This window comes from Camarhynchus parvulus, chromosome 6, assembly GCF_901933205.1.
Source record: "Camarhynchus parvulus chromosome 6, STF_HiC, whole genome shotgun sequence".
Lineage (NCBI taxonomy): Eukaryota > Metazoa > Chordata > Aves > Passeriformes > Thraupidae > Camarhynchus > Camarhynchus parvulus.
The window spans coordinates 21,814,838-21,840,896 of record NC_044576.1 but is presented as its reverse complement, the minus strand read 5'-3'; the positions used below and the strand labels follow the sequence as shown (position 1 = coordinate 21,840,896).

Sequence of the window (26,059 nt, the reverse complement as noted above, 5' to 3'; positions counted from 1 at the left end):
TCATCGAGGGAACACAGTGAGCCCTGTGCCCACACTCCCTGCCAGCGTACCAGGGACATGAGGGGACAACTCCCCTCTGCCTTGTCCACGTCAGCCTGGTCCCATGCTCAGATGTAAGTGACCAGGACAGCTTCAAACCGAAAAGTCATTTTATTGGTACCATACATGACTCATAAATGGCACAAACTATGGAGGGCAGGAAGGGAAAAAAAAAAAAAAAAAAGGAAACAAAAAGGCATTACAGTGTGCCCATGGCAGTGAGGGCTCTGCACCCTCCACAGCAGCCGTGCAGCATGGCATGGAGAATCGTACCTTAACTGTGATGCAGAGCCCCCCTCCCTGCCACACTGGGCTCCCACCCCTGCCTGCAAAGGGGCTGTGGGGACCCCTGTGCCTGGGGGTCTGAGGGGCTGAGCCCTCCAGCTCCGGCCTGCCATGGAGGGGCCCAGGAGCCAGCACAGGCATCTCTCCAGGGGTCTTCAGCTTGAGATCACACCAGGGCTGACTCAAGGCTCTGTTTCCCTGTCCAGCCACAGGGACAGCAAAAGGAGAGGACACACAGGGTAACGCCCACCCCATCTCATCAACCTCCTGCAGTCTCACCCACAAGTGGGCAAGGCATTGGCTGCTAGCAGCACCCCTGCAGCAGCCAGAGCCCCAGGCACAGGCAGGCCCTCAGTGACACCTGCCAGCCCCAAGCCCCATGGGGCAGTGGGACACAGACTGTGGATCCCCAGCAGGGAACTGGGGGTGTCTGACAGAGAGAATGGAGTGCACCCCTCACTCCCTCAAACTTCAGGGCTGCTCTGCCTGCCCCAGGCTCCCTTACACACGCAGACAGACACACAGACCTCTCGCACACACACTCTTACACACACTTATACCCCCACTAGGGCAGTCCCCTCCCACAGCAGCACTTGCTGCAACCCCACCATGGGGCATGCCAGGGGGTTCCCACAGGCAGCCCAGACTCCCACCTTCCCGCAAAACCCCACTCCAAGGCTGCTGGGGTGAACTGGTTAATTAGCACAAACACCCTCCCCCGGCACCTCCCATCTTCTCCTTGGAAAAAGCCTTGGAAGGGATTATTTTTTTTCTCTTTTTTTTTTTTTAAACCAAAAAAAAACCCCAAAAATTATTATTTTTCTCGTCATTTCCCCTAACATCAATGGAGGCACCTGCTCTAGTGATAACACATTGAAAGAACAGTATCGTACACACTGTCTACAGCGCGGAAATGTACAAGCACGAGGTACACAAACCCGAGGGGGGAGCAGGGACAACAGCACACAAGATTTACATTGAGAAGAGAGGCGGAGGGCTGCCCCCCCGGCCTCTGGAGGGATTAGAAAGGAAGTCTGCAAAGTCTCTCCTTGGTTTGAAGCTCTCCGAACTGGATATAAAATGAGACTTCCAAGAGAAGAAGCCTGTACAAAAGTCAGGACAGGGTGAAAGGGTTCAGGACAGGAGGGGGGGAATGGGCAAGGGGGCTGAGGGGTATTTTTCCATTTTTTTTTTTCTTTCTCTTTTTTAAACTTACAATTTAATAATATTATTTTTTTTCTTAAAAAAAGACAAAAGTAGGAGGTACCAGGAGCCAGGGGTTGCAAAGGGGCCCCAGGCAGACTCACACAAGGTGGAGGGAAACACAGGGGCTGCAGGCAGGGAACAAGGGCACCGGCTGCTCCAGCAGAGCCGCGGGTCCTCCGTGCTCCCCCAGCCCCCCACCACGCACTTCCTATATACAAGAGTCCCCCCATGGCTGTGCTGCGCCCTCACTCTGGGGAGCAAGGGGAAGGGGAAGGTGCAGGAGAGTGGGAAAATGCGACGGGGCCCTATCCTCAACACCATCCCAGCACTGCAGGATCTGACCCTGGCAGGAGGAAGCTCTGTGGCAGAGCCCGAGGCACAGGGAAGGCTTTCCATCACTGCCCCTCCCAACCAGCCCCACCTTGGACAGGGGATGTGCAACCCCACTGCAAGTGGCTGCTCAGCAAACACCAACCACAGGGCCCAGGGAGGAGGAGGGTCTCTGCGCTGTGCCAGACCCCAACACATGGCATCTGGTAACGCCAGCCGCTGCCAACACCTCCCCACTAATTCCCCCTCGCTGGGCAGGGAGGGGTTGGGCATGTTGGGACAGGGATGAGAAGCTCTCTGGGCATGAAGCAGAAAAGAAGAGCGGAGGGGGAATAATGAAGCTACGGCCCTGGAAAGCCACCCCTGCCCTGGGGTCCGTCGGGGAGGCAGGCGTGGGGGTGCGGGGAGGCGGCGGGGGTGACGGTGGGGGCTGCCTGCCTGGCGTGCACCCCGGGCCGAGCACCCCATCGTTCACGTGGCGCTGATCCGCCCCCGGCACCTCGCCGCTTCCCAGTCACTCTCCGTTGCAAATGTACAGGTAGATTGGTTGGGACTGAGTCCACGGGGCGGCGGGGGGGCCGTTACTGCGACGCCTGCGACGTGGGGTTCTCTGACTTGCTCTCCTGGCTGGAGGGCGGTTTGCTGTTCCAGGGGCTGTTGGCCCCCAGCGCTGGCGAGTTGTTGAAGCTGTCCTCGTCGTCGATGCCGTTGGCGGCGTCAAACTGCGTGTTCTCCAGCCGGGTGATGAGGCGCTCGTCCTCGTCCCCAAACTCCCCCCCCATCAGCGTGGGCTCGCCTACCACCATCACATCCTGAAAGGGGAGACGGTCCCGAAACATAATCGAGGTGGGGGGAGCCTGGGCCGCTAGACCCCCCTCTCATCAGCGCAGCCCCTTTCCCCAGCTGCAGGGCCACCTCCTCCTCTCCACTGCAGAACCTGAGCTTGGGCACTGAGTGGGGCAAACACATCCTCGCTCCCTTGCAGGAGAGCAAAGGGACTCAGGGAAGGCAGCTGGGACATCCCTTCCTTCTTTTCCCCACCACATGGGAAGAACTGGGGTGGCTCAGATAGGCAGTCCCTGGGGGTCTCCCCCTAGCAGCTCCCAGGGGCAGGGGCAGAGAACCCTCCCCTCCACCCCAGAGCAGGAAGAGAGAATGGAAACGGGATGCTTACAGGTACCTGACTGGACAGGGCAAAGGTGCTGGCTGGGCTCTTCTTCTTGCTGTTGCTGTTGTTGGTGTTTCCCCCACCAGAGCTCATGGTGCTGCCCCCCGACATCTTCCTTTTCCGGCGCTTGCTGGGCTGCTGCCGTGCTGGCTCGGCTGGTGAAGGATGGAGACATACATGGTCAGTCCCAACAAGAGGAAGTTGGTGCCCCCGGGCCCTTTTATGCAAACCCCATTTCTTCAAGGAACACATTCCCCCTCCAGGCTATATCACCACCCTCCTCACCTCCACAGCTCTGCTGTCCTCCCAGACCAGAGGACAGGTGAGGGGGCAGGAACATTTCCATCCCTGCTTTGCTTTCCACTAGCAGCTGGCAGCCTCGAGGCACGGAGCACTGGCTGTCTGCAGCCTTGCTCTGCCCCACTGGGAAGGCAGACCAGCATAGAAAGAAGCCAAATGCCTGGTTCACCACCCCCAGCCTTATGAAACAAAGCCAAGTACAGCTCTGAGGCTGGAGAAGCCTGCACCAAAGGCAGGGCCTGAGCAGGCAGTCCCAGCAGGCAGCAGAGCAGGCAGTGTGAGACTCACCGGGAGGAGCGACCATCCGCTGCCACTTCTGGAAGAGGCAAGTCTTGAGGCAGTCCCGGGGACTGAGGCTGTAGGTCTTGTGCCGTGACATGAGCTCCTGCATTGGTTCTAGGATTACACAGAGCTGCAGAGAGCAGACAGACTCTGGGTTAGATTGCAATGCTCCGAGCCTCAGCAAAATGGAGACCCCATAACCCTAACCCTACACCTCTACAGGCAGGCGTCTGTGCTGCAATGACCCAAGCCATGCTGTGAGTTTGTGGGATTTGGCAGACCCACTGCCCCATAGCCCTCTACAGCCCCTCTGCAAGACCCCTTTTGTAAAGCCAGCCTTGCAGCCTACCCACACCCCAGGGCAGCCAGGCATCAGGCAGCTGAGAGCACAAGACATGGCCGAGCTGCAAAGCTCCAAACCCCCTCTCCTCGCACACTTACTCGGAGGTAGTTGAGTGTGGAGTTTGAGAGCCCACAGCGTGTGATGTTCTTGGATAACTGGTCCAGCATCTGGGGATCCTGTGCCTAGGAGTGAGAGGGAGAGAAGGCTTAGCTGCATCCAGGCTGGGAACAGCCCTCCCGTGCCCTGGCCTGTGACGTGACTGGGTTGAGGTCCCCCACCTGCAGGGCAGCCTGAGGAGCTCAGCAGCCCTGTGTCGTTCATGCCCAGGGGAGCTCCTGGAGCTATACTCACATGCATGGCAAGGATGCTGCGGGGAATAAGCTCTCGATGCTGGCGGATGCTGAAATGCCATGTCTTTATCCTCATCATGTCATCAAACATGAACTCCAGGTAGAGCCGCCCCTCCACACACACCTGGGTGGGGAGAGCACAGGGTCAGGCACAGGCTGCCCCAGCTTCCCCCAGCCCAGACCCCCTGGGAACCCCCGCTGCACACTGGAACACACTCACAGTGGCTTGCCTCTGCCTCTTACAGAAGCCATACCCACGAGCCCAAAATGCACAGCCCCGTGGGACTGTAGCCACCAAGAGGGCACAAGAAACCAAGGCAGGAGAGCAGCAGAAGCTGCAGGTGCTGTCAGTACCTGGGTGAACATGGGCTTGCCATGCTGGGTGACCATGGTGCACTGGTCACAGTCCAGCGAGACAAAGTTGTTGTGGAAGGATTCCTTGGGGTGCTTGAGCACGTAGTACAGCTCTGTGGCTCCCCCTTCAAAGATGCTGCGGAAGTAACGGGGAATCAGAGTCCGGCCAATCGCTGCAGCAGGAGAAAGAGGAAAATAAGGTCAGTAAACCCAGCTCATCCAGATGTTCCTTGGAATGTACATTAAGAGGGTCCCCCCATACCTTCTGGCTGGAAATAGCTAAGCTCTGACACCCTACCCACATCCCCCATAGCACACAACTGCTACAATGCCCTTAGGAAGGAGGGCTCAAGGTGGTACTCACTGTATCTCTTTGGTCCATCCTCCAAGCAGAAAGTGATTGTTAACATGGCGTCATCCTCAAAGAACTCTGTGGTGAAGGCATCCCACCACAGATTGTCACATTCCTGGGGATAGCAGAGAGATGCTAAGTTATAGGGTGGAGAGACAGACAGACAGACAGACACTGGCTGCCAGGCACAGCAGACATGTGCTTAACCCAGGGAAGACTGCGCTCCAAGCTGAGTGCTCAGGGATGGGGGTGACAAGCCCTGTCCCACGGCCACAAGTGGGAGAAGGCGGTGGGGGCCCCCTCTGCCAAAATACTGCCCTGGCCAACCCTCACCCTCCCAGCTGCCTACCTCTGTCCAGTTCTGCAGCCGCTTGTTGAGCTCAAATATCCTGTAGTCGGTCTGGTTCCCGTACGGCGTGTGCCTCCTGCCCAGAGAGCACAGCAAGCCATCAGAGGGGAAGGCAGCCACAGGGTGTGGAGGGGTCCTGTGCCCACATGGGGAACACATACAGCCCCTCCAGGGCTGGCAGAGTCTGAGCAATCCTCCCAAAAGCCCCAGCCAGGCAGCATGCTGGCCCTGCTGAGGCACCCCCACCACAGGCACGAGTTCCCCCCCAAGCAGGGTCCACACCAGCCCCCCATGCTTACCCGATTCCAGGCTCCAGGTACGTCGGTGGGTACATAGGAGTAGGTCTAGCAGTGGAAAGAGATGCAGGCATGTCAGTGCTAGCAGGGATCTCCCTGCTCACCACAGCTCCTACTTCCCTGGCTACAGCAGGCAGTCAGGCTCACTGGAGCTGAGTGACTCCCCACAGTGCAGACTGTACTCTGGCTGCCAATATTTGATAGCCCCATGGGGTGAGCTGTAGCCCAAAACTGGGCTCTGATCCCACAGCATTGGCTCCTCCACCCCTGAGACCTAGCCAACTGCTCCTTGGGGACATACCCAGCTCTTCTGCAGCAGTGACTGGTGCCAGGCAGGACAGACAGTGAAGAAGGGGTTGTTTAGGCAGGAGCTGGGAGGGCTCCCTGTCATTTCAGGGGCTTAGTCAGGCAAAGGGCTTGGCCTGACAGAGCTCAGGACCTGGAGGCTTCCTTCATTCCAAATATCACTCATTCTCAACCACTAACACCTGTGCCTGCTCCAATTCCCTCTTTGCTCTTGTGCTAACTGAACTCTATGCACTGCAGTCTCTGTTTGCTGCTGGGAAGCACAACACAGAGACCCTGGGGTGCAAACTGCAGAGTGTCCTCGACATTGCAGACCCCTCCCTGGGCCCCAGCTCACCCCACATCTCGATCCAGCATGGTGCCTGGGTGGAAGGGGGGGAAGGCGTTGCCGTTCGGGGGCTCCTTTGGCGAGTACAGCTTGAACGACTTAGAGGAACAGCCTGGAGAGAGAGGGGGGGGAGGGCATGGGTCAGTCGGGGGCACCCTGTGAGGAGAGACACACTGCTGCTGCGAGGAGGAGGAGGAGGAGGAGGAGGCAGAAGAATGTACCAGTCAAGCCTCCATCAGCACAGCCCCATCCCTCCTCTGCTTCCCCCCAGATGTCAGCCTACTCCCTTCATCCCACACAGCTCCAGGCCTCCCCTGTGCAGGATGGAACTCACAGGGTCAAGCCTGATCTCTCAGGATCAGCAGCCAGAGGGGCCCAACCACATCCCAAGGGTTTCTCAGTGGTACCCAAAGTTCGTCAGTTCTCAGCTGGCTGGGCTCTGGGGATGTGCCCAAGGGGGACAGTCCAGCTGGTGAGCCTGAAGAGGGGCTGGCTGGGCCCTAGCCCTCCCTCCCACACTGCTCCTAATCCCACTGACCGACCCACCCGGGAATCACACAGGATCTTTTTGCTGACCTTTCTATCGTCATGGTGACGGGTGAATAATTGCCCAGAGGGATGGATGGCGGGTCCCCAGGCAGCCACCATCTGCCGCTCAGGCAGGCCAGTGGCCACCCGGATGCAGGCGGACAGAAAGATCCCACACGCCAGCCCCCAGCTGTGATCAAACCACCCCAAAGCCTCACTGCCCACCAGGGCAAAGGACAAAGAGCCCAGAGAGGGGCATGGGGTGTGATGGGGTCTGCAACGGAGCACACACGAGGTGTGAAACCAGCACACATCCTGAAAGCAACCTGGGGGCCCCCAGACCTGCCAATAGGAGACATTAGGTATGCCGGGCAGAGCCAGCCCCATCCAGGCTCCTTAGGGGCAGCCAGGAGCTCGCACACTCACCAGCCCACTGGCAGCACAAGGGCAGGTTCCCGGGAGCAGCGGCTGCCAGCACCGCTCCCGAGCCCCACGGGGCCGGCAGGACCCGGCACGCTGCGCCAGGATGCTGCTGAGGCACGCGGCTCCCTCCCCGCCGGCAGGCAGGCGGGCAGACGGCTGACCTGGATGGGGCGCAGCAGTGGGCGAGCTGCCAGGCAGCTCCGGCTCCACCGGCTCAGCCGGCCCTGCCGAGCACAGACACGTCTGCCCCGTCCCGCCGCAGGCGGGGCCCCGGAGCCGGCCGTGCCGTGCCACACCGGGCTACTGCGGCAGCCGGGGCCAAGGCGGGATCCCCATCAGCTCCTGCCTGCACACAGCCCTGGGACAGGACTTCCCAACGCCCACCAAGTGCCAGGATTGCCACTCGGTACTGCAGAAAGCAAAGCCGGCAGCGGAGGAAAGCGTCCCAGAGGCGCCAGGCACACCTCTGCCACTCTGGGCTCCACGGCCACGCTGTGCAGAAGGGTGCCGGGACAGCATCGGAGCAGCAGCTCGACCACGACGGATACAGGAGGGGAATAAAAAGCACCAGAGTTAAGGAAAGCAGTGCCACCAGCACAGGGACCCAAGATGTCCAGCTTGTTGCAACAAAGAGCTCATTAGCCAACAGAGGTGAATAACCAAGGCATCACCTTCGCCCCTGCTGAGCCATCTGGGACCCCAAGTCAGCAGTCACAGGGGTTGCACAAACTGCTGAGCAAGGGCTGGTCAAAAAGAGAAGGGGTCACCTCCTGAGCATTAAATCCAACTTGCAACGGGGGAAATGCTTTTACTTCTTGATTTTCTTGGGGCCTTTTCACCACATTTCCCCATAGCAGCTGAAGCCAGCTTCTTTCCAGCACTCACCAGGATCTACCAGTCCTGTGGGGCTGGAGCCAGCCCAGCCACTCAGCCGTGGCTCACTGTTGCCACTCCTGCCCGCCTGCAGTGAGGATAAGTGGGACATGGCACAATTTCTCATACGGCTGCTAACAATGTCGGCCCCTTGCTCTTACTGAATGTTTTCATAGATAAAACAATTTTTAGTAGGGAGTTCAGTGCTAGTCAGTTGCTGCTGCAGAGGAGTTTTTGCTTTCTGCTTTATCCACATCAACTTGTGCCTAACAGACAATAATTCAGCCCAAACTGTACTAGAAACACACCATTTCTATTTCCTCCATTCTGTTGTTATACAACACGACACTGAAGCATGTTCAGCACATAGGAAACTTCCCAAAACTCCTAAACTTCTGCTGAAAACAAACCAATTCATTAGGCAGAGACAGCAGCGGCTGATGCACTGCTTGTTTCTAGTCATCACATCCTGAGGGGCAGGAAAAAATCAGACCCAGCAGGTCTCATCCTTCAATTCTTTGTTTTTATTCACTGATGAGACATGGGAAAACTAAATTCCCAAGGCTTCTTGCTATCCTCAGTCCCCATCTTGTTTTTCAGGGTGCAGGAAGGTCTCCTGGCATGGTGAGACCAGGGAGACACATCACTCTCCATCCATTGTGCTTCTCATGCTCCTCCCAAGCTCCCTGCTGCTGGAGATGGGACAGAAGACAAGCCAGGCCATCACTTCTACCCAAGCCTCCATTTCCATCCTGGGCCTTTCCCAGCAGGTTAATATGGAGACACTCTGGTTTTGGAGCTCTGAGTGACCTGTGCCAGGACCTAGAGAGTGGAGAGAAGCCTGTTATGTGACCTCAGCAAGACTGGCATCCTGACCAAGTATTATTTTTAATGCAGCGTAAAATATGTCACTGGATTCTGTGGTTTGAAATAACACTAACAACAGCCTTAGGATTTGATACAAGTTGTCCAAATTCTACATTCACTGTAGACAGACTACACACATTACATGAAGTAACACAATTACTTTACAGCAGCAGGAACTCCAACTTTTACTCACACACAGGCCACGCTGCCTGGTCCAGGACATCCCTCCATCACCACCTATTTTCTTCATACTGCCCCAGCTGCCTGCAAGCCCTGTCCAGCCAGGTGCAGCGACACAGACACGCAGGATGTGGCCTGTCCCAAGCACCTGCTCCAAGCTGCTGTTTCTGCATGCCCCTGCTCTGCCTCCTGCAGTGAGCACAGGACCTGGGCAGGCTTGGTGATGCAGGCAGGCTTGATGCAAACAGGGATGCTGCCTGGTGGCTGAGCATGCAAACGCCCCTGTGGAACATGAGGCAACAGGAGATGCTCCCTGTGGCTGCTCACAGGTGCTGGCCCAGCGACACAAAAATATTCAGCAAGGGAAAAAATCAGGCTGACGCTGCAGCTGGTGAGCTACCAGCCCAGGCAGGTCTGGGCAAACAGCACAGTGCTCGTGGCCAGGTGGGAGGGAGGCTCCATAGCTCCTCCTCAGCGTGGAGGTGCAGGAGAAGGGAACCCCGGGAAGGGATCTCACAGCTCAGCATCCTCAGCTGAGGCCAGGTCCACAGACCTGCTGCAAAAGCGTGGGCAAGTCAACAGCTCCAGGTGGGCACCCGCCCAGGGAACAGAAGGCAGGTACTCTGCCCGTGACTCACGTACAGCCCAGCACTGCCCAACCCTCCACATGCCTTCTCCTCTGCTGTTCCTGCTTGTGAACTATCAGCCCTTCTGGTGCACTCTCCAGTGGGTTTGCTGGAGCAGGAATGATTCACATCCTAGCCAAGCTCACAGAGCTGGGGAACATCAGATTTCCCAAGGCACCAAAAGCACGGTGGACACCTCACAGAGCCAACACAGCCAGGAGATAGCAGGGTACTGTGAGCTGAGACCAGCACCTTGGAGCTGCCTGCCTGGGCAGGGGACATGGAAAGCAGAGAAAAGCCCTGCCTGAAATCCCATAACTTCAGTTCACCATCAAAGAGCAAAGAACTGCTGAGGACAAAGGCAAAGCAGCATCATCTTGTTCCTCCTACACCTGTGACTGCTGGCAGGAACCAGTGCCCCCCTACCAGACAGGAGCCACCCCTGTCTGGGCAGCCAGTGTGCTCTCTTTGTAAGCAGCAAAGCTCACCAACAAGGCAGAGGCTAAAAACATAAATGATGGAAAAAAATGAAGAAGTGGGGCTTGAAAGGGGCCGCGGGGTTACAGCTCAGCCGGGGAGTGTCCTGCTCCTCCCAGCAGCCCGGGAAGAAGAGAGGCCAGCCGGGCTGGTGCTTCCCGGAATGCTCCGTGCCTGCTTCCGTGCTGCCTAAAGAGGTTTTGAAGTGTAAATAGCGGCATTGTTTCGCACGGCTGCCTCGATGGGGTGTGGGCACCCTGATAGGGGAAGAAATACATCTTCCCAGGCCAGTACCGCTGGCATGAGGGTGGTATCTGGGACTGGGTGCAGGGCAGCGTCTCAAATAATTCACGTGGTTTTGCCCAGTGACAGTGCCTGGTGTCCGGGGAGTTGGCAGGGCTGGGAGGCAAACACGAAGTATTCAGAGTGACTGGGACAGGCAGAGGCACATGGAGCAGACCATGGTCTGCCCCCACAAGCCTGCCTTCACCTCTTCTTTCTCCTTTTTTTGGAATAGAGGGGATTGGGAGAGGCCAGTTGCAAACTCCGATGCTGTTGTTAAGCCCACAGAAGCCCAAGTGGAACCCACCAAGACACGGCTTGAGACATTATCAGTGACAATATCAATTTGCAGAAATCCCAATTGCTTTAAAAATGCACAACTGGTGAAGGTGAAGCTCCCACGAGGCTGGGCTCTCCAGGGAAGAGGAGATACCACTTTTGGAGGAGACCATGTGCCACAGACTCAGTGGCATCCAGAGGCTGACACCAGCCAGGACACTGCCTGGCCCTGACGTGTCCGAAGGCAAAACCTGCATCACCACCTGCATGCAGGGATTGCTCTCTCACTTTTCCCAAGCTGCACATCTGAGCCATCCACAGAGCTTATCTGGACCACAAGCTGCCTCCTTGCCCACACCACACCACGTGCATGGTGTCTCAGCTCCAGGTCAAATCCTGCAGAATTAGTGCAAAACTCCCCCACAGCAGCACACAAAGCATCTGAACCCAAGGGTGCTCTTCTCTGCACACAGGGTCACAAATTTAGGGGGCAGAGCCAGAGAAGGGACAATTACCTGCAGCTAATTATTACAAAGTGACAATCTTGATGTAGGCTGCAAAGCAGTGCTATCTGAAAGCATCAGGTGAGGAGAACCTGTCTGGGATGTGGATTTGCAGGTCAGGGCTCAGCGTAGTCCCACAGCCCCAGCTCTGCCAGGGTTCAGGGTCTCCTGCAGCGTCTAGGGAAAGGAGGAGTCTCCCCTTTCCAATTTTCTTCCTCAGATGATTCAGACATGTAGACGGGGAATTCTCCAGGAGGGAAAAAGGGAGAAAAGCACACCCTGCCAATTGCAAAACAGCCAGAAAATTGAATCACGTTCACGGCTGCAAGCCCCAGATGCAATCCCACAGATAACCCAGTTTCAGCTCCACTACTATCAACTTACCACGAGGCAATCATTTCCTGCAACTCTCAGGGAAATATCCCACTGTCCCTAATTACTCCTTTCAGTTCACTGTCTCAAAGATGATCCATAATCAAACGCTGTTGGTTTCAGCCTCAGAAATGCACCTTTCAAATTTTCAGACACTTTCCCTCTCTCCCAGACTCCTTCACCCTGGGGCCCTGCCACTCTCACATCCCTCCTGCAGCACGCATCGGTGCAGCACTGGCAAACAATGTCGTGTGGGAACCGTGGGGCTGGAAAAAAACCCCTGTCAGCATACCTAGAATAAAAGCCTCCTGACAAACTAGGATTTTCATCATCAAAGGTTTTCTAGGCTCTGCGGCAACACAGTATAATTCAGTTATAGCTAACCATGCCGATGGCCCTGCAGAACATGAAGCCAACATCCCCACTCACAGCTGCCTGCCTGCCACGCACATGGTGGAGCAAAACTACACAGCTCTGCATGGTATTGTGAGCTTGCTGCTCAGGGCAGCCCTCCACAGAGACAAGATTTGCCCAGGAGAGCTGGAGCCGAGAGCCACAGTGCAGGGAAGTGACAGCAAGAGGCCGAGGTCTGTGCTTACACTGAGAGAGGGGGACGCACAGCGATCCCCCGGGCCGGCAGGACCCCCAGCGCTGCCGCCTCGGAGCGCAGGAGGCTGTCAGCCCCACGTGGCGCATGGAGATCCGCGATCCCGGGATGCATCGCTCCCCTCGCTCCCTGCCGCTGCCAGGCGCCGAGAGCTGCACGCTGGGACGCGTAGTCTCCGGAGACGGCCGCCCTGCCGCCGCCGGCCGCCTTGCTCCATGTTGCCTCCTAGGTGGAGCCCCGTAGCCCTGGCAGCCGGCCAGACGCCCGCTCCGGAGGGGGGAAAAAAGCTGGATAACTCCCGCGGCGAGGATCCAGCTGGCCTCGCTGGGGCAGCGTGCGCCCGGGGGCAAACCATGGCGCTGGTGTGCAGCGCCTGCAACAAGGTCTGGACCACTCACAGATGCCCGCGGAGAGGAGGGACAGTGCGAGCATGGTGGGAATCTCCTCAGTGCAGCCCACAAAGCACCTCCATTGCTTCTTCGAGCTGCCAGGGCAAGCCTCTGCCCTCCTGCTCAGGCAGAACTCTCCTCTCAGTGCTTGGTTAAAAGGCAACACGGGAGTTGCTGAACAAGGGACAGGCAGGCTGCCGGCAGCACTGGGGACAGGGCAAATGCAGTGGTTGCAGGACTCCCACCTCTGAACAGGCAGCACGTGCTGCCACTGGCGTCAGGCCTTTGGACAACCAGTGCAGGACGGGGTCAAAACCCCAGGAAGCAAAAGGACACAGTATGGTCAAGCACACCTGTTCTCCTGAAGGCACGAGGAACCCAGCCCCAGGGAACTCTTACCCCAGCATCCCTGGTTACAACTCCACCCGACACAACAGCAACCCACGGGGCAGCAAACCTCACTGCGGCAAGCGTGACAACCCACAAACACACACACAGAGCAAACAGCAGCAGGAGCACTCTGTCCCCAGATCACCCAGAGGACGGGAGGTTTCCAAGGGAGAGGGCCAGGAGAAGTGCTATCCTGCTCTGCCACCACACAGGACTTCAGGTTTGCCTTGTTAATGGACATATCAAGCTCACGCCAGTGCAGAGCTGCAAGCACATGAAAGAGGGCACACTGAGAGAGACCACTCTGGGCCAGGCACTGCTGCTATCCTGCCAGCCATGGAACAGGAATGGAGTCCTGGGGCTGGACTGGTCCATATCATCCTCTGCTCCCGCATCCTGAGAAGCTGGGCAAGCTCAGGACCTCCAGCTATTGCTGCTCTCTGAAAAGAAGCTGAAAGAGGGGCCAGGTCCCCAGTCTGGGGCATCTTTGCTTCACCAGAACTTCTGTGGCTTTTCACTGCCCTCTTCCTATTTTACATGGATTGTGACCTGCTCCTGGTGAGGAGAAAAGTCACCAAACGGCAGCAAAACCTTTGTGTCACCAAACCTTCCAGCACCAGCCTGTCCCCCTTGGATCACAAGTTTTCCAGTTTGAGGCAACACAACTTTATGTCATTCTGCTCAGCACTACTCAGTCTTTAAGGGGTGCTCAGATCACAAACCTGGGATTTCTACAGCATCAGGAGTGGAAAGACCATATTCAGTTCAAACCAAAATTCCCCCACAATGAGAACACTCCAAAACCTAAAGAAAGGAACAAGGACACTGATATTTACCAGTACTTGCAACAGAAGCAGTAAGAGCTGACACCTGACCAGCACTGGAGGAGTCGCTGCAAAACTGCTCAGACAAGGTGCTACCGAAAGCACGTGGAGAACAACTGGGAAGACCCTGGGAAGGGGTGTTTGCTCTCACACCTGCCCGGCCCAGCCTCGAGCAGGCTCAGACCCTCCTGGTGAGAAGAAAGCAGGTGACAGTTTGCAGTGTGGGGTAAGTGCACACTGTGTGCCCCGAGAAGGTGACTCCTTGTTAGACCCCCACAGCCTTGGAACCCTTTGCTCACACCTCACCCTGAGAGTGGCTGACACCTCTGGTTTTGGCTCCTGCTGCGGCACTGGCTTTGGCTAGGAACAGCAGTTGCTCAGCAGGTTCCTGCCATGATGCCTGCCAGCTAAGGCTGCAGGGATGGGATTGGGGGCTGCCTAAGCCAAGGGAGCCCCAGGAGTGCTTATCACCCATCCCTAGCGGGCGGGCTGGCAGGGACTACTAGGCCAGACACTCAAGATCAGGGCAGCCTACCACAGCAGGCTCTACCAAAGGGGCTCCAGGAAAACACCCGCCAAGCTAAGACACCCCTCCACAGCTCTGGCATGCATGCTGACTCCTAAACTGAGGCTTCCCCACTGCCAAGGATGCTGTGCTCACCCTCAGCTTGATCCCCACTTCTGGCTGGCCCAGGTAAAGCCAGCGCTTTGTCTGCCAGGGAGGATGAGCCCCCTATGCACACAGCCCCCTGAGCCTGGACACCCAGCAAGGCAGCTTGTGAAAGATGTGTGGCCCTCATCTGTTTGCACCTCTTGGACCTTTTATTCCCCTTGCACCCGTGGGAGGCTGGTGGGACCCTCTGAGCTGCGAGCAAGGATGAAGTTGCAGCAAGCAGTGAGGTGCAGCAGGCGAGCATCCCCAAGAGCCAGGCACTGGCCCTGTAAACCCCGTGACAGCACAGGCAGGGTGACCAGGAGTGCGTGGGGCAGCTGTCAAGGGGCTTCGGCAGGGGAAGGAACCCGGAGAAGAACAAAGGGAGCTGCGGGCTGGGATGGAGCAGGGCACAGCAGGGCATGGGGGTTGCTGGCAGCACCCCACCAGGCTGGGGGTGCCGCTCCAAAAGCCAATACATGGTGGAAAGAAAGGGGAGCCAGGGGACGGGAGGAACACCACAGGCAGGGAAGGGAAGGCCAGACATGGGAGCTGGAGGGGAGGGAACGAGCTGAGGGGCCAAGGATGCGCTGAGCAGCTGGGGAGGGATGGGGAACGGGAGAACTGGATAAGGATGGAGAGGGAAGCCGAGGAGGGAGAGAGGAGCTGAGGACAGGGAGAGCCGGGCCGGGGGAACAGAGAGCGGGCAGGGGGCTGCCGCGGGGACCCCGGGCCGTACGGGGCCCCAGTGGGGAGCGGCGGCGCGGTGCGGCCGCGCACAACTTCGCAGACGCGGGGGCGGCGCAGGCGGGACCCCGGCCCTCACCTCCGCCGCCCGAGCGGGGCCGCCACCGGGGTGGGGGGGACCGGGAAACTTGCGCGGGGGGAAGGGGGGCGCGGGGGGGCGGGGTGACTCACGGCGCGGCGGCGGGCGGGGGTCCGGCGGCGGCGCGGCGGCGGCGGGCGGGCGGCGCGGGGCCGCCGCGGGGCGGGGCGGGCGGGGCGCGGGGCGGGGCGGGGGCGCTTCCTTTGTCTGCGCCGCGGCCGGGACCACAATGGCTGCGGCGGCGGCGGCGGCAGCGGGGCCCGCTCCCCCCGCACCGGCTCCCCCGCCCCGCGCCGCCCGGGGGCCCACGGGCCAGCGGTGACGCCCGAAAGGGGGCCCCCGGAGAGCTGTCCCCCCCCCGCCCGGTGCCGGTACAGGCACTCCCCGGGATGGGGATGAGGGAGCCGCGTCCCGCTGAGGAGCTCGGCACCCGCCGGGGCAAGGATTCTTTCCCTACTCCGAAAGTTTGAATAAAAATAGACCTTTTCCCTAGCTTGGTTTCGGGGTGTCTGAAGTTTTTTCAGGATTTTTTTTTTCTTTTTGAAAGTTGTTTCCCTTTCTCACAGTTTCAGACGAGAAAAGAAAATTACAACCGGTTTGTTTGGGAGGGGGGATGAAAAATAAAATGCTCCAGTTTGCAATTGCCATCATACCCCCAGGGTCTCCTTTCCTTGATAAAACTGCAACCTCTTCCAGTTAGGAGATTTAGAAAAAATCCATTATGAACATTTCCGTTATAAAAAAAATTCCATTTTTCCCATTCCCCTTCTGCCCCGCATCTGCCCCTTGCAGCTTCTCCTGCCCTGGCAAGTCAGACTGGCACAGACCTCTGCTGCCAGCCCAGCCGGCAAGCCCAGGGGCTCAGTGTGCGCGCGCACACACACACACACACACACACACACACACACACACACACACACGTGTGCTGGTACAGCTCACCCGGCACACAAGGGCTGCTGTTCAGGCCCATGGGCTGGCATGCACTCGCATGCCTTCCCAAAGGCCTCCCGGCACAGCCCCAGCTGGGTGTGCACCCGTGCCTGGGGCATGCACACCCTCCCACATCCCCCTGCTTGCAGGGCCAGGCCCACACCTCATCCCCTCCCCAAGCCTTGGGGTAATGCAGGTACAACCAGTCGGATCCTGCCAAGAACACTTGCTTCCCCCCACACCCCTCCACCCAACAGAGCAGACATGGCTGGTGCAAAACCTCATTCATGAGGTTTTGGGGGCTTCCTCCCCTCCATGCTTGTGCACCCCCAAAGCCCTGCACGTGAAGAGTGGGGACAGCCCCCTGCTCCCCAGGTACGTGGCTGTCTGGGACCAGGGCTGCAGAGGGACAGGCAGCATCCCCTCACTCCTGTCCCCCACATTCACTGGCTGAGTAGGCTCCAACCCTGTCCTGCTCCACATTGCACCACCATGATTTCCCCTTCCTCTTGAAGGCTACCCTGAAAGTATCATTTTCCACAGCCACATGGCTAAATAGACCAAAACTCTTTGTACACCCCAGATTTACAGAGAGAAAAACTCACTGTAAAGCTAAAAACCTCTGTGACACCCTACTCTGTGAAAGGCACATGCAGCTGGAGGTGCCCGTGCTGTCAGTACCTGGATAACTGGGCACAGGGATGCTGCGAGTGCCCCATCACGCCAGCCCTTCACTGCCTTGTCCTCCTGACAGCCCAAATCTTGTGGCACTGGGTGAGATGGGGCTGCAGCATGCTGACCCCCACCATCATTAGGCCAAAAAAAGTGCTGGCTGCAATGCTGGTGACAGCTACGGGATGGCACAGCCCTCCTGGCCAAGACTGCCATTAAACACAGTCCACCTTCCCAGCACCCCATTCCCACTCCAGGCACAAAGACGCACAAGGCACAACCACCCACCAGCACTGAACACCACGCTGCTACTGCAAAACAGTGAAAAAAGGGTCACTTTGTCTCCATATTAGAGACTCCTGGCACCAGTGCAATGGCCAGGGGATCAGAGAGCAGCCCCCATTCATCCCCAGGCCCCATGCATCCACAGCAAACATGCCTGGAGCAATTTATCCCGGGGCTCAGCAGCCCTCCGGGACTGCTCACGTGTCCCTGCTCAGCTCTGACGACAGCGCTGGACTGGTCCACGTGGCTGCAGCAGCCCCAGCTGTTTATGGTTATAGCCGAGTTAATAATTAAATAGATGCTGGATGGAGAGCAGAAGGGCTGGGATGCAGCTGGGAAGCGTGTGTGGCAGCAACGGTGTGGGGGAGCCCCTTCCCCACCAAGTGCTCAAGTGAGGGGAGCACAGGGCTACCCAGTTTTTGTGCTAGGGCACTACATCCCCCAGATCACAGCCTCCACCCTCCCCCTAGCAAGGGCCCCATGCCTGCCTGGTGTACCCAAAGTCCAGCCCTGATCCAACGCCGGTACAGGTCTCAGCCCAGGGAGCTGGCAGCAGCTCGGGAGCAGGAGTGAGCACAGGGATTCATCCCAGGGAAATGGAGGGGAAGAGCCCAGTGGGGACCAGGGTAGCCAGGAGACACCCAGGTGTCTCTGATCCCTGTGGCCATGGCTCAGCGTGCCCGCAGAGGGAGCCTGAGGGATCCCAGGCGAGCAGGGCAGGAGGCAGGGCATGCTCACACTGACACCCGGCCAGGGCCCTGGCAAGCGCAGGCCTAGAGCAGGGCCGCGGACACGCGCTTACATAAAAAATAATAATAAAAATCTGCTAGCTCTGCAAACAGCACAGCCTGCACCGGGAGACAGACTGGCCTGGCACTTCCAAACCTCATGGACTTGTCCAAAGAGCAGCCAGACCTGGGCACCATTGCACGCATGCAGATGCAGTCTGCAGCACTGCATGCATCCTGGAGCCCCCCCTTTCCAGAACACAAGAGCCAACCCCGCAAATCCTACCATCCTTCAAACAGAAATATGCTTTGCTTTCCTGTTTCTCAAGGAGGGGCTTCTCTCCTCCCTAAAGCTATGCATGACCAGATAAAAAGGGAGTTCTGGAGCAGGAGGGGCCCCTGTTTTTGGCTGGAGAAGCCACAGATCCATCTCTCCAGAGGAGGTTTGGGGGAGGCTGGAAACTACATGGTGAGTCATGCCAGGCAGGCAGCAGATCCTGGGGGCTCCTGGGATTAACCCTTCAAAGCCAGAACCACTTCCAGACACCAAGAGGCAGAAATAAGCCAAGGGGCTGGGAAAAAGCTGCCAGAGTAGGATGAGAAGTTATAGGGCCACATCTTGAGCATCCTGCATGGGACAGAGAAATCAATTTGAATATGTGAGCAGTGGACAAGCAGCAACCAAGTGTATGCATCGGTGCCTGTCCTCTCCAAAACAAGAGGATGTGGGGAAAGGTTACAGTGGGGTGCAGAACCCCAGAGTGCATAAGGTTCACATGGGGTGTCCACCCTCACATCACACCTTGTTCTGGCGTCGTGGGTCAGCCTCAGCACCACTGGGCTGCCCAAAGGCTCTAAGGGGAAGGGGCAGTCCACAAGCAAACTTTGGCACATCCTGCTAGAATGGGGTTTCCCCGTGGCACCAGCACAGAGAAATGCCCTACAGTGTTCCTGTGCTGTCCCTGAGACATCGCAATGCACGTTCTGCGAGACCTCATCCCCAGCAGAGCCACCCACAGCAGTGAGCCCCAGTTCCTCTGCAGAAGCCCGGGGCCAGCCTGCCAGAGCTGCAGGGTTTTAAGGCTCCTCCACAACCTCCAGGTGGATTCTCTCATGTTACAAGAATGGTTCGTTTTACAGCCCCTTTCCTGGCCTGGGAACCCACAGCAGGGAGGGGGTGACGTGCAGCATGACTGCACAGTCCCAGCATCCTGTGCCTGCCCTCTGTCCCTCAAGAAGACCAACAAGGGACAGGCATTGCTGCTTCAAAGACAACCAAAGCAGAATCCTCAACACTCAGCCCTGCAACTACAGGAACTCAGCCTTGGTCAGAGAGCACCCTGGTTCCTGGCCCACTGTTCCCCCTGCATTTCCTTCACTCTTGTCTCCCAAGCCACAGAAGACCCTTGGCATCCATAAGAGATTTACATAGTCAGGAGCTGCCACCCACCAAACCTCCACCCACTAAGGCTGCCATCCCTCCTGGTACGCACATGTCACTGTGCCCTCCCACACTAGAAGCTCCTCTGGGAGAAGGTAAGGGACATCTTACAGGGCCATGGCTGTACATGGTTGACTCAAAGCAGGTAACTCCACCAGCTGAGCCCACCTCCTGCCACCCCCCCACACGGTGCTGCTGAACACTCCAGAGCAGCTCTCCGAATATAGCAGCATCAAATAGCTCCATCAATAATGCATTGCTTCTGCTTCCTCTCACTGCCGTGTTTTTGTTGCTAACATGCGTGTCCTTCCTGTTAGCAGCTGCCTCCTCCCCACCAGCTAGGCCAAGCAGGGACACGGCCACGGTGGGATGGTGATGGCAGCTCTCACAGCTCCAGGTCCAGTTCCTGTAGGGATTGACACAGAGCCCCATCTATGCCACTCGGGGGCAGCCTGGGGTTCTGGGGGGGAACCCTGCCACCGTCCAAGCCTCCTGCTGCGCACGCGCTGGCAGCGACGATGGCATGCCGTGGCTGCCCAAAGGATTTGGCAGGGGCACCAAGCTGGGAGGAGCATAACGACATCTCCCCAGCCTCAGCAGGGAAATGCCCCTCCACAAGGACTTTTGGCAGCCTGGCACTCCCCGTACCCATGCAGCACCCCCATTCCCAACTCCATGCAACGCTGCACCACATCAGCTCCTCCAGCAGCTCTGCGTTGCCATCCCCGGCAGGGAGAGAGCTCCCGCTGCCGTGCTCCTGCCTGCCCCTGCCCGCAGCTGCCCCGGGCTCACCCCAGACCCGCCCTGGGCCAGTTGAAGCAGGCAGGTTGGGGTGCCTGGACCTGCCCCATGCCCAGCAGAGTTGCGTGCCTGCAATGCCATGAGCTGCCATGGGCTCCTAGTAGGGAGGCAAGAGCTGGTGTAGGCAAAAGCTGGCACCCACCACCCTGCAGCTACTCAGAGCAAGCAGGGGCAACCTCTGCCCGGGAAGGCAGACCCCCAGGCTGCACAAGACCCTGTTTGGAGGAGAATGCACACAGCAGAGCAGAGGTTGGTGCAACTGGCTGCTGCAGAATGGTCCACCCAAAACCAACAACGTCCCAGCTTGGCTTGGGCTGCAATCACTATGTACAGCCACCTGGGCTGTACTGCAGAAACCTGGCTGCACACACAACACCCGTCCCTTGGTGTGTAGTAGAGGGCCTGGGGCTACTGCTCCTGCAGAAAGTAGGGGCCCTTCCACCCCCTGCGTGCCACCCTCTCAACCATGAGTCCATCCTGGGCCACAGGCACTGTCACCTTGGTGCAGGGTAAGCTCTGCTACCTGACTGCGGGTTCTACAAAGCCGGAGCAGAGAGACACCGTGCAAAAGGGGGGCTGGAGCTACATGCCACAGGGCCCCCCAAAGGAAATGGCAGCAGAGGGGTGCGGGCAGGGCGTTATCAGTCGCCCTGTGGGCAGGGCGGGTCAGGGCTGGACAGGGGCCAGCGCCTGCCACAGCGGAGATTACGCCTCGGGTTTAACGTTCATCCCCATCCATGACCTGCCCAGGAGAGAAGGGGGTGAGCTGCACTGGGAGGCTGGCCTGACAGCTTTAGAGACTCCTGAGCTCCACCAGCACCCCTGCTCAAAAGGGACATCCAACACTGGTGCACAGCCCACTTTCCCACACCCCCATGAGCACACAGCAGTGAACTTCCCAAAAACCTGCCAAGCATCACCCCTGCTGCAGCCACCCCAACCCTGCCCAGCAGAGACCCTGGGAGAGGGGCAGACTACTGCCACTAATCCCGCTCCAGGTGGGGCACAGGAGCCCCCTGGCAGCCCTGCCTGCTCCCCAGCACCCTCCCCCCAGCACCGGCAGGAAACCACAGCCGCAGCCTGCGGGCAGCTGATAACGGTCACCCAGCCCCATCCTGCCTGCACCCCACCACCCGGGGAGCTGTCCCCACACCCACTGCTCCCCAGGCCCAGGGATGCACCCACACCGTGCACAACAGCAGCCTCAGGGCTCAGTGCCACCCTGCACAGAGCTGGGGGCTCTCGCTGACAGTGCAGCTGGTGCACCAGGACACACCAACAGTTGTTGTGCATGGGCACGACGGTCCCAGCATGCTCCTGGCACACCAGGCAGAGCCATGCATCTCGTGTTCTAGCAACATGGATATGGCGGGAGAATCCCGGAACAGAGTGGGGGAGGAGAGGGTGGCATGAAATCGAGTGATCTGACCCGAAAGGGATGGGCAGGGGACACTTGAGCTCCAATCCTGCCTGGGGGCACACAGTCACCTGGCCAGCACATTCCTGGCCACAAGGGTACCTCCCAGCCCTGGAGGTCCCATCCCCCAGGGGCATCCCCTCACTCCCCAGGGAGCAGCTTTCACAGCAGTTTGTGCTGAGCAGGTAACAACATTCCTGAAATAAACTTGGGGCCCAGTGCAATTACACAGTGCTGAACCCGCTGGCATTGGTGTGGCACTAACCCATGCAGGATTCTCCGGGCAAATCCTGGGTGAGCTCACACCGGCCCCAAGGAGCACTGTGATGGTGCCTCACACCAACAACAGGACCCTTGAGGAAGCCCCTCACTGAGCACCAGACAGCCACAAACCCATCACGACTTTGCCACAGCATGACATAAGTGGGCAGGCAACGCAGCACACACGGCATCAGTGTCAGGCACTGCGCTGCTGAGGAGGACAGGGCAAGTAACGCGTTTCATCCAAACATCACTGGTAGCATGAAGAAAGCCTGGACTAGAGCACACCAATATGCACAATGAGGCCTCGGGACCCCTACTGCTCCCCTCCTCCCCAACAGGCCCAGGGGCACCCCAAGGTGCCAGGCACCCCGGGGGTGTTTGGGAGCCAGAGCGCACAGAGGTCAGGGCTGCCTGGCCCCCCCGCCGCGGCACTCAGCCCGCTCGCTGCCATCCCTTTCCCAGCGCATCTGTCGCAGAAGGCATGTGGCACAGCTCGGCCTCGTGACAGTGGGGGATGCACGGCGCCAGCTCGGCAGAAGGGAGGGATACGGCAACGGGCCGTGCCCTGGCTGGTCGTGTCCATCCCAGGACCCAAAGCACGTGCCTTGGGAAGCTCTCCCTCCAGCCAGAGGGGTGCACAGGCTAGTTCTCTGCAAGGTGTCCCAGGGAAGGTGCTGACCTTGGGAAAGTTGCTTCCCTGCCATGAAGCTGGAGCCAGCCCCGCAGGGAGGGAGAACAGCTCCACTCTGTTTTGCTTCCCTCCTCCCCCCCTACACTGACACCATCACTACAGGGGAAAAACAATGATAATAATAAAAATAATTAAGGAGGAAAGTGCAGAGCATGCTGGGAGAGTGAGAGGTGCCCCCAGGGGTCAGGGCCCCGCTGGGGTCTGGATGCCAAGACCTGTCTGCCGGCCCCGCTCCAAGCAGCCCTGGGCACAGCACCACCGGAACGAGCACCAGACAGCTGCTGCCCCAGCCGCTGCCACCTCCTCTCGAGCCCATTATGCTCTTGCTGCTCACCTCTCCATATCCGAGGTGGGGGGCAAAGCCCCTCTCAGGCCTGCACTGGCCCCAGCAGCTCCCCACTATCCTCGGGGACAAGAGTGCACCAGCTTCCCAGCTGAGCAGCTTCCCTGCTCCAAAGCTCTTGCAGAGGGGAAGAAAGGAGCAGGGAAACATCTCTGGAGGGATGCAAGAGGAGCTGCAGTGGGGCAGGATGCACCCCCAGGGATGGCAAGGAGTACATTATCCCTCTGGGAGGGCATAACTTGGAAGGGGGGCAGCCAACCCCCCCCCGGCAGCAGCTCCCAAGCAGGAAACTCCTCCAAGTTAATGCAGCCCTGAAGAGCAGCCTGGGCAGAGCGGCTCATTAAATGTTTCTGGCTGGCAGGAGGCCAGCGGCAGAGCTTGTTTTTTCTATATTCCGATAAACAGTCCGGGGAGGGGAAGGGGGAGGGGGGCGCAGGCTCTCGATGTGCCACCCAGCCCCAGCGGGGGAAGACGCGGGGGGCACATGTACATTGCACGGCAGCACTGCACAGCAGCCTCGTGTCCTCCCTGCCCTGGGGCAGCGGGCAGGGGCGGCGTGGGGGGGACACAACACATGAAGCCATCCACAGGGATACTCCCAGGTGAGGGGTGACCCCACGGCTCCCCATCGAGGGAGGACCCCCCTCTTTGCACCCACCAACATGCTGATGACATTCCCAGTGGCGCGGGGCCAGCTCCCGGGGAATATGAAGGGGCCCCCCGCTGGCCGTCACACGGCCTTTGCCCCGCCGCGGCGGGAGCCCCGCCAAGGCTGCGGGTGTCGGAGGGGTGCCGTGCCCCCGGTGCGGGGTGCCTGCGGGGCGGGTGCTGTGGCTGCTCGGCCTGGCTCGCAGGGAGGTTCACGTGACTTTCTGCTTGAGGAAGCAGCGCTCTGGCAGCTTCCAGTGGGAGATGGAGGAGGAGGAGGAGGAGGAGGAGGATGGGGGAAGGGGCCGCCTGGCTTCATAGAAACACGGCGGCGAGGCGCAGGCAGTGCAGGGGCGGGGGCCACCGCGCAGGGGCACCCCTTCCCCACCCCGCTCATCCAGCTGCAAACCCCTCGGCAGAGGCGGCGCCGGGGGAGGCACGGGGACCGTGTGCTGTCACAGCGCCCCACTGCCTCCAGCAGCCCCCCAGCAAGGGATTCTGGCCTAGCAGGAGCCTCTCTCGGGACCACAGGGATGCTGCCACGGGAACTGGGCTGAGGAGCATCCCTGCTGTCCCCGCACAGGGACCCCATGTGCCAGATGCCCAGGGAAATGGCAGAACCTTCTCCCCAGGGCCCCCCAAACTTGGCTCCCTGTCTGCTGGCCAGCGCCACGGGGACCTGGTGCTGGACAAGGTTCCAGCAGCCCTCCGAGACCCCTGCCCTGCCTTGTTCCTGGCACAGCAACGTTCTGCACGCAGCAGCAGGCGATGCAGCCAGGCCAGCTGCCCCAAACCTGCCCCCAAGCCCAGGCATGCAGATGAGTATCCCTGCAGCAGCACCTTCCCGGGTGCTGAGACCTCACTAACTCATCACACCTCCTATGTAGTCTCGCAGCCTTGCCAGCCCGCAGGCTCCAGAATTAGGAACAAGCTCTCCAGCAGACACCCCACAATGGCCATGGTGGGGGGCCATAAGCATCCATGTCCACCAGCAGCACTGCCAAGCCTCTGCAGGGACACTGTGCTTCACATCTACACGGGGAGCTGTGGCACCCCACAGACCTATTGCTCTGGCCACAGGGGTACTTTGGGGTCACTCTTCACAGTGCCACCTGCATGCCTGCCCAATGCCCCTGCAGCACTCTGCCTGTGGGGTCCCAGTTCCAGGCTGGTACCAGCATCCATGTGCTCTTGGGTCCCAGATCTCTTAGTCCAACAGATCTCAGGATCCATGCCATAGGAACCCCAGCACCTATGCCATGGAGTCCTAGCCTCACAACCACATCGCAGCACCGATGCCATGGGGTTCCAATCCCACAGTCAGACCTAAGTGTCCATGCTCTAGGGACTCCAGCCCTTCAGCTGGATTCCAACAGCCCGTACCATGGCTGGACCCAATAGCCACACCATAGCGACTAGGACTCCAGTCCCCACACCTTAGTGACACCCATAGCTTATCCTCAGCACCAGCACCATGGCCAAACCTCAGCACCTACACTGAAAAGCCCCCTGTGTTGTAGTCAGCTCCCAGCAGCCATGCCCCAGGAACCCAGCCCCACAACCAAACCCCAGCACCAATGCCACAGAGACCCCAGCACCAGTGGCAGATGCCAGCACCAATGCCATGGAGACCTCAGCACCAACACCGTGAAGACCTCAGCCCTACAGCCAGATCCCAGCACCAATGCAGTCCCAGGGACCAATACCATAGAGAACCCATCCCCACAGTTGGACTGCACCACCAATGCCTTAAGAGACCCTAATATCAATGCCACGGAGACACCAAGCACCAATGCCATGGAGACCCCAACACCAATGCCATGGGAGACCTCAGTCCTGTAGCTGGAGATCTCAGCCACAAAGCAGGACAGCAACATCAATGCAGCGGGGACCCCAGCCCCACAGCCGGACCCCAGCAACCATTCTTAGGGGACCCAGACCCACAGCCGGACCCCAACACCAACACCATGGGACCCCAGCCCCACAGCCAGACCCCGACACCAACACCATGGGACCCCAGTCCCACAGCCAGACCCCGACACCACCGGGGCCCCCACCCCGTAGGTGGCCCGCAGCTCCCCAACCAGCCTGATGCAGCGGGGACCCCAGCCCAAGGGGCAGCCCCGATGCCGCGGGGACCCCAGCCCGAGGGGCAGCCCCGATGCCGCGGGGACCCCAGCCCGAGGGGCAGCCCCCGCCCCGCCGCCGCGCACTCACCAGGGCATGCACAGCCCACTGACATCTTCACATGCCTGGCCCGGCCGGGGGTCGCTGCGCGCTGCCCGGGCCGCGGGGGTCTCGCATGGGCGGCGCGCCGCGGGCTCCGGCGCGGCGGGCGGCGGGTAGCGCCGCGGCCAGAGGCGGGCGGGCGGGCGCGCCGCGAATCGGCGGAGCAGCGGCGGCAGCGGCAGCAGGAGCAGCGGCGGCGGGGGCGGTCGGGGCGGGGGCCGCGG

At 59.3% G+C, this 26,059-nt stretch overlaps 1 protein-coding gene across 3 annotated transcripts; it reads right to left on the bottom strand.

The window, feature by feature from the left end:
- LDB1 (LIM domain binding 1) lies at positions 1–26,059 on the bottom strand. 3 transcript variants are annotated; one of them, XM_030951128.1, is made up of 11 exons: positions 25,824–26,059; positions 6,298–6,400; positions 5,658–5,702; positions 5,359–5,434; positions 5,022–5,124; positions 4,658–4,830; positions 4,305–4,427; positions 4,052–4,135; positions 3,617–3,740; positions 3,041–3,183; positions 1–2,672 (listed from the first exon to the last, which is right to left on the bottom strand). In XM_030951128.1, the coding sequence occupies exons 1-11, from the start codon at positions 25,846–25,848 to the stop codon at positions 2,442–2,444; spliced, it is 1,230 nt and encodes a 409-aa protein (XP_030806988.1). In that variant the 5' UTR covers positions 25,849–26,059; the 3' UTR covers positions 1–2,441. The 3 variants fall into 3 exon arrangements, with proteins under 3 accessions (XP_030806988.1, XP_030806987.1, XP_030806989.1); XM_030951127.1 differs by having other exon boundaries at positions 3–2,672; positions 3,035–3,183; XM_030951129.1 differs by lacking the exon at positions 25,824–26,059 and adding an exon at positions 15,479–15,521 and having other exon boundaries at positions 3–2,672; positions 3,035–3,183.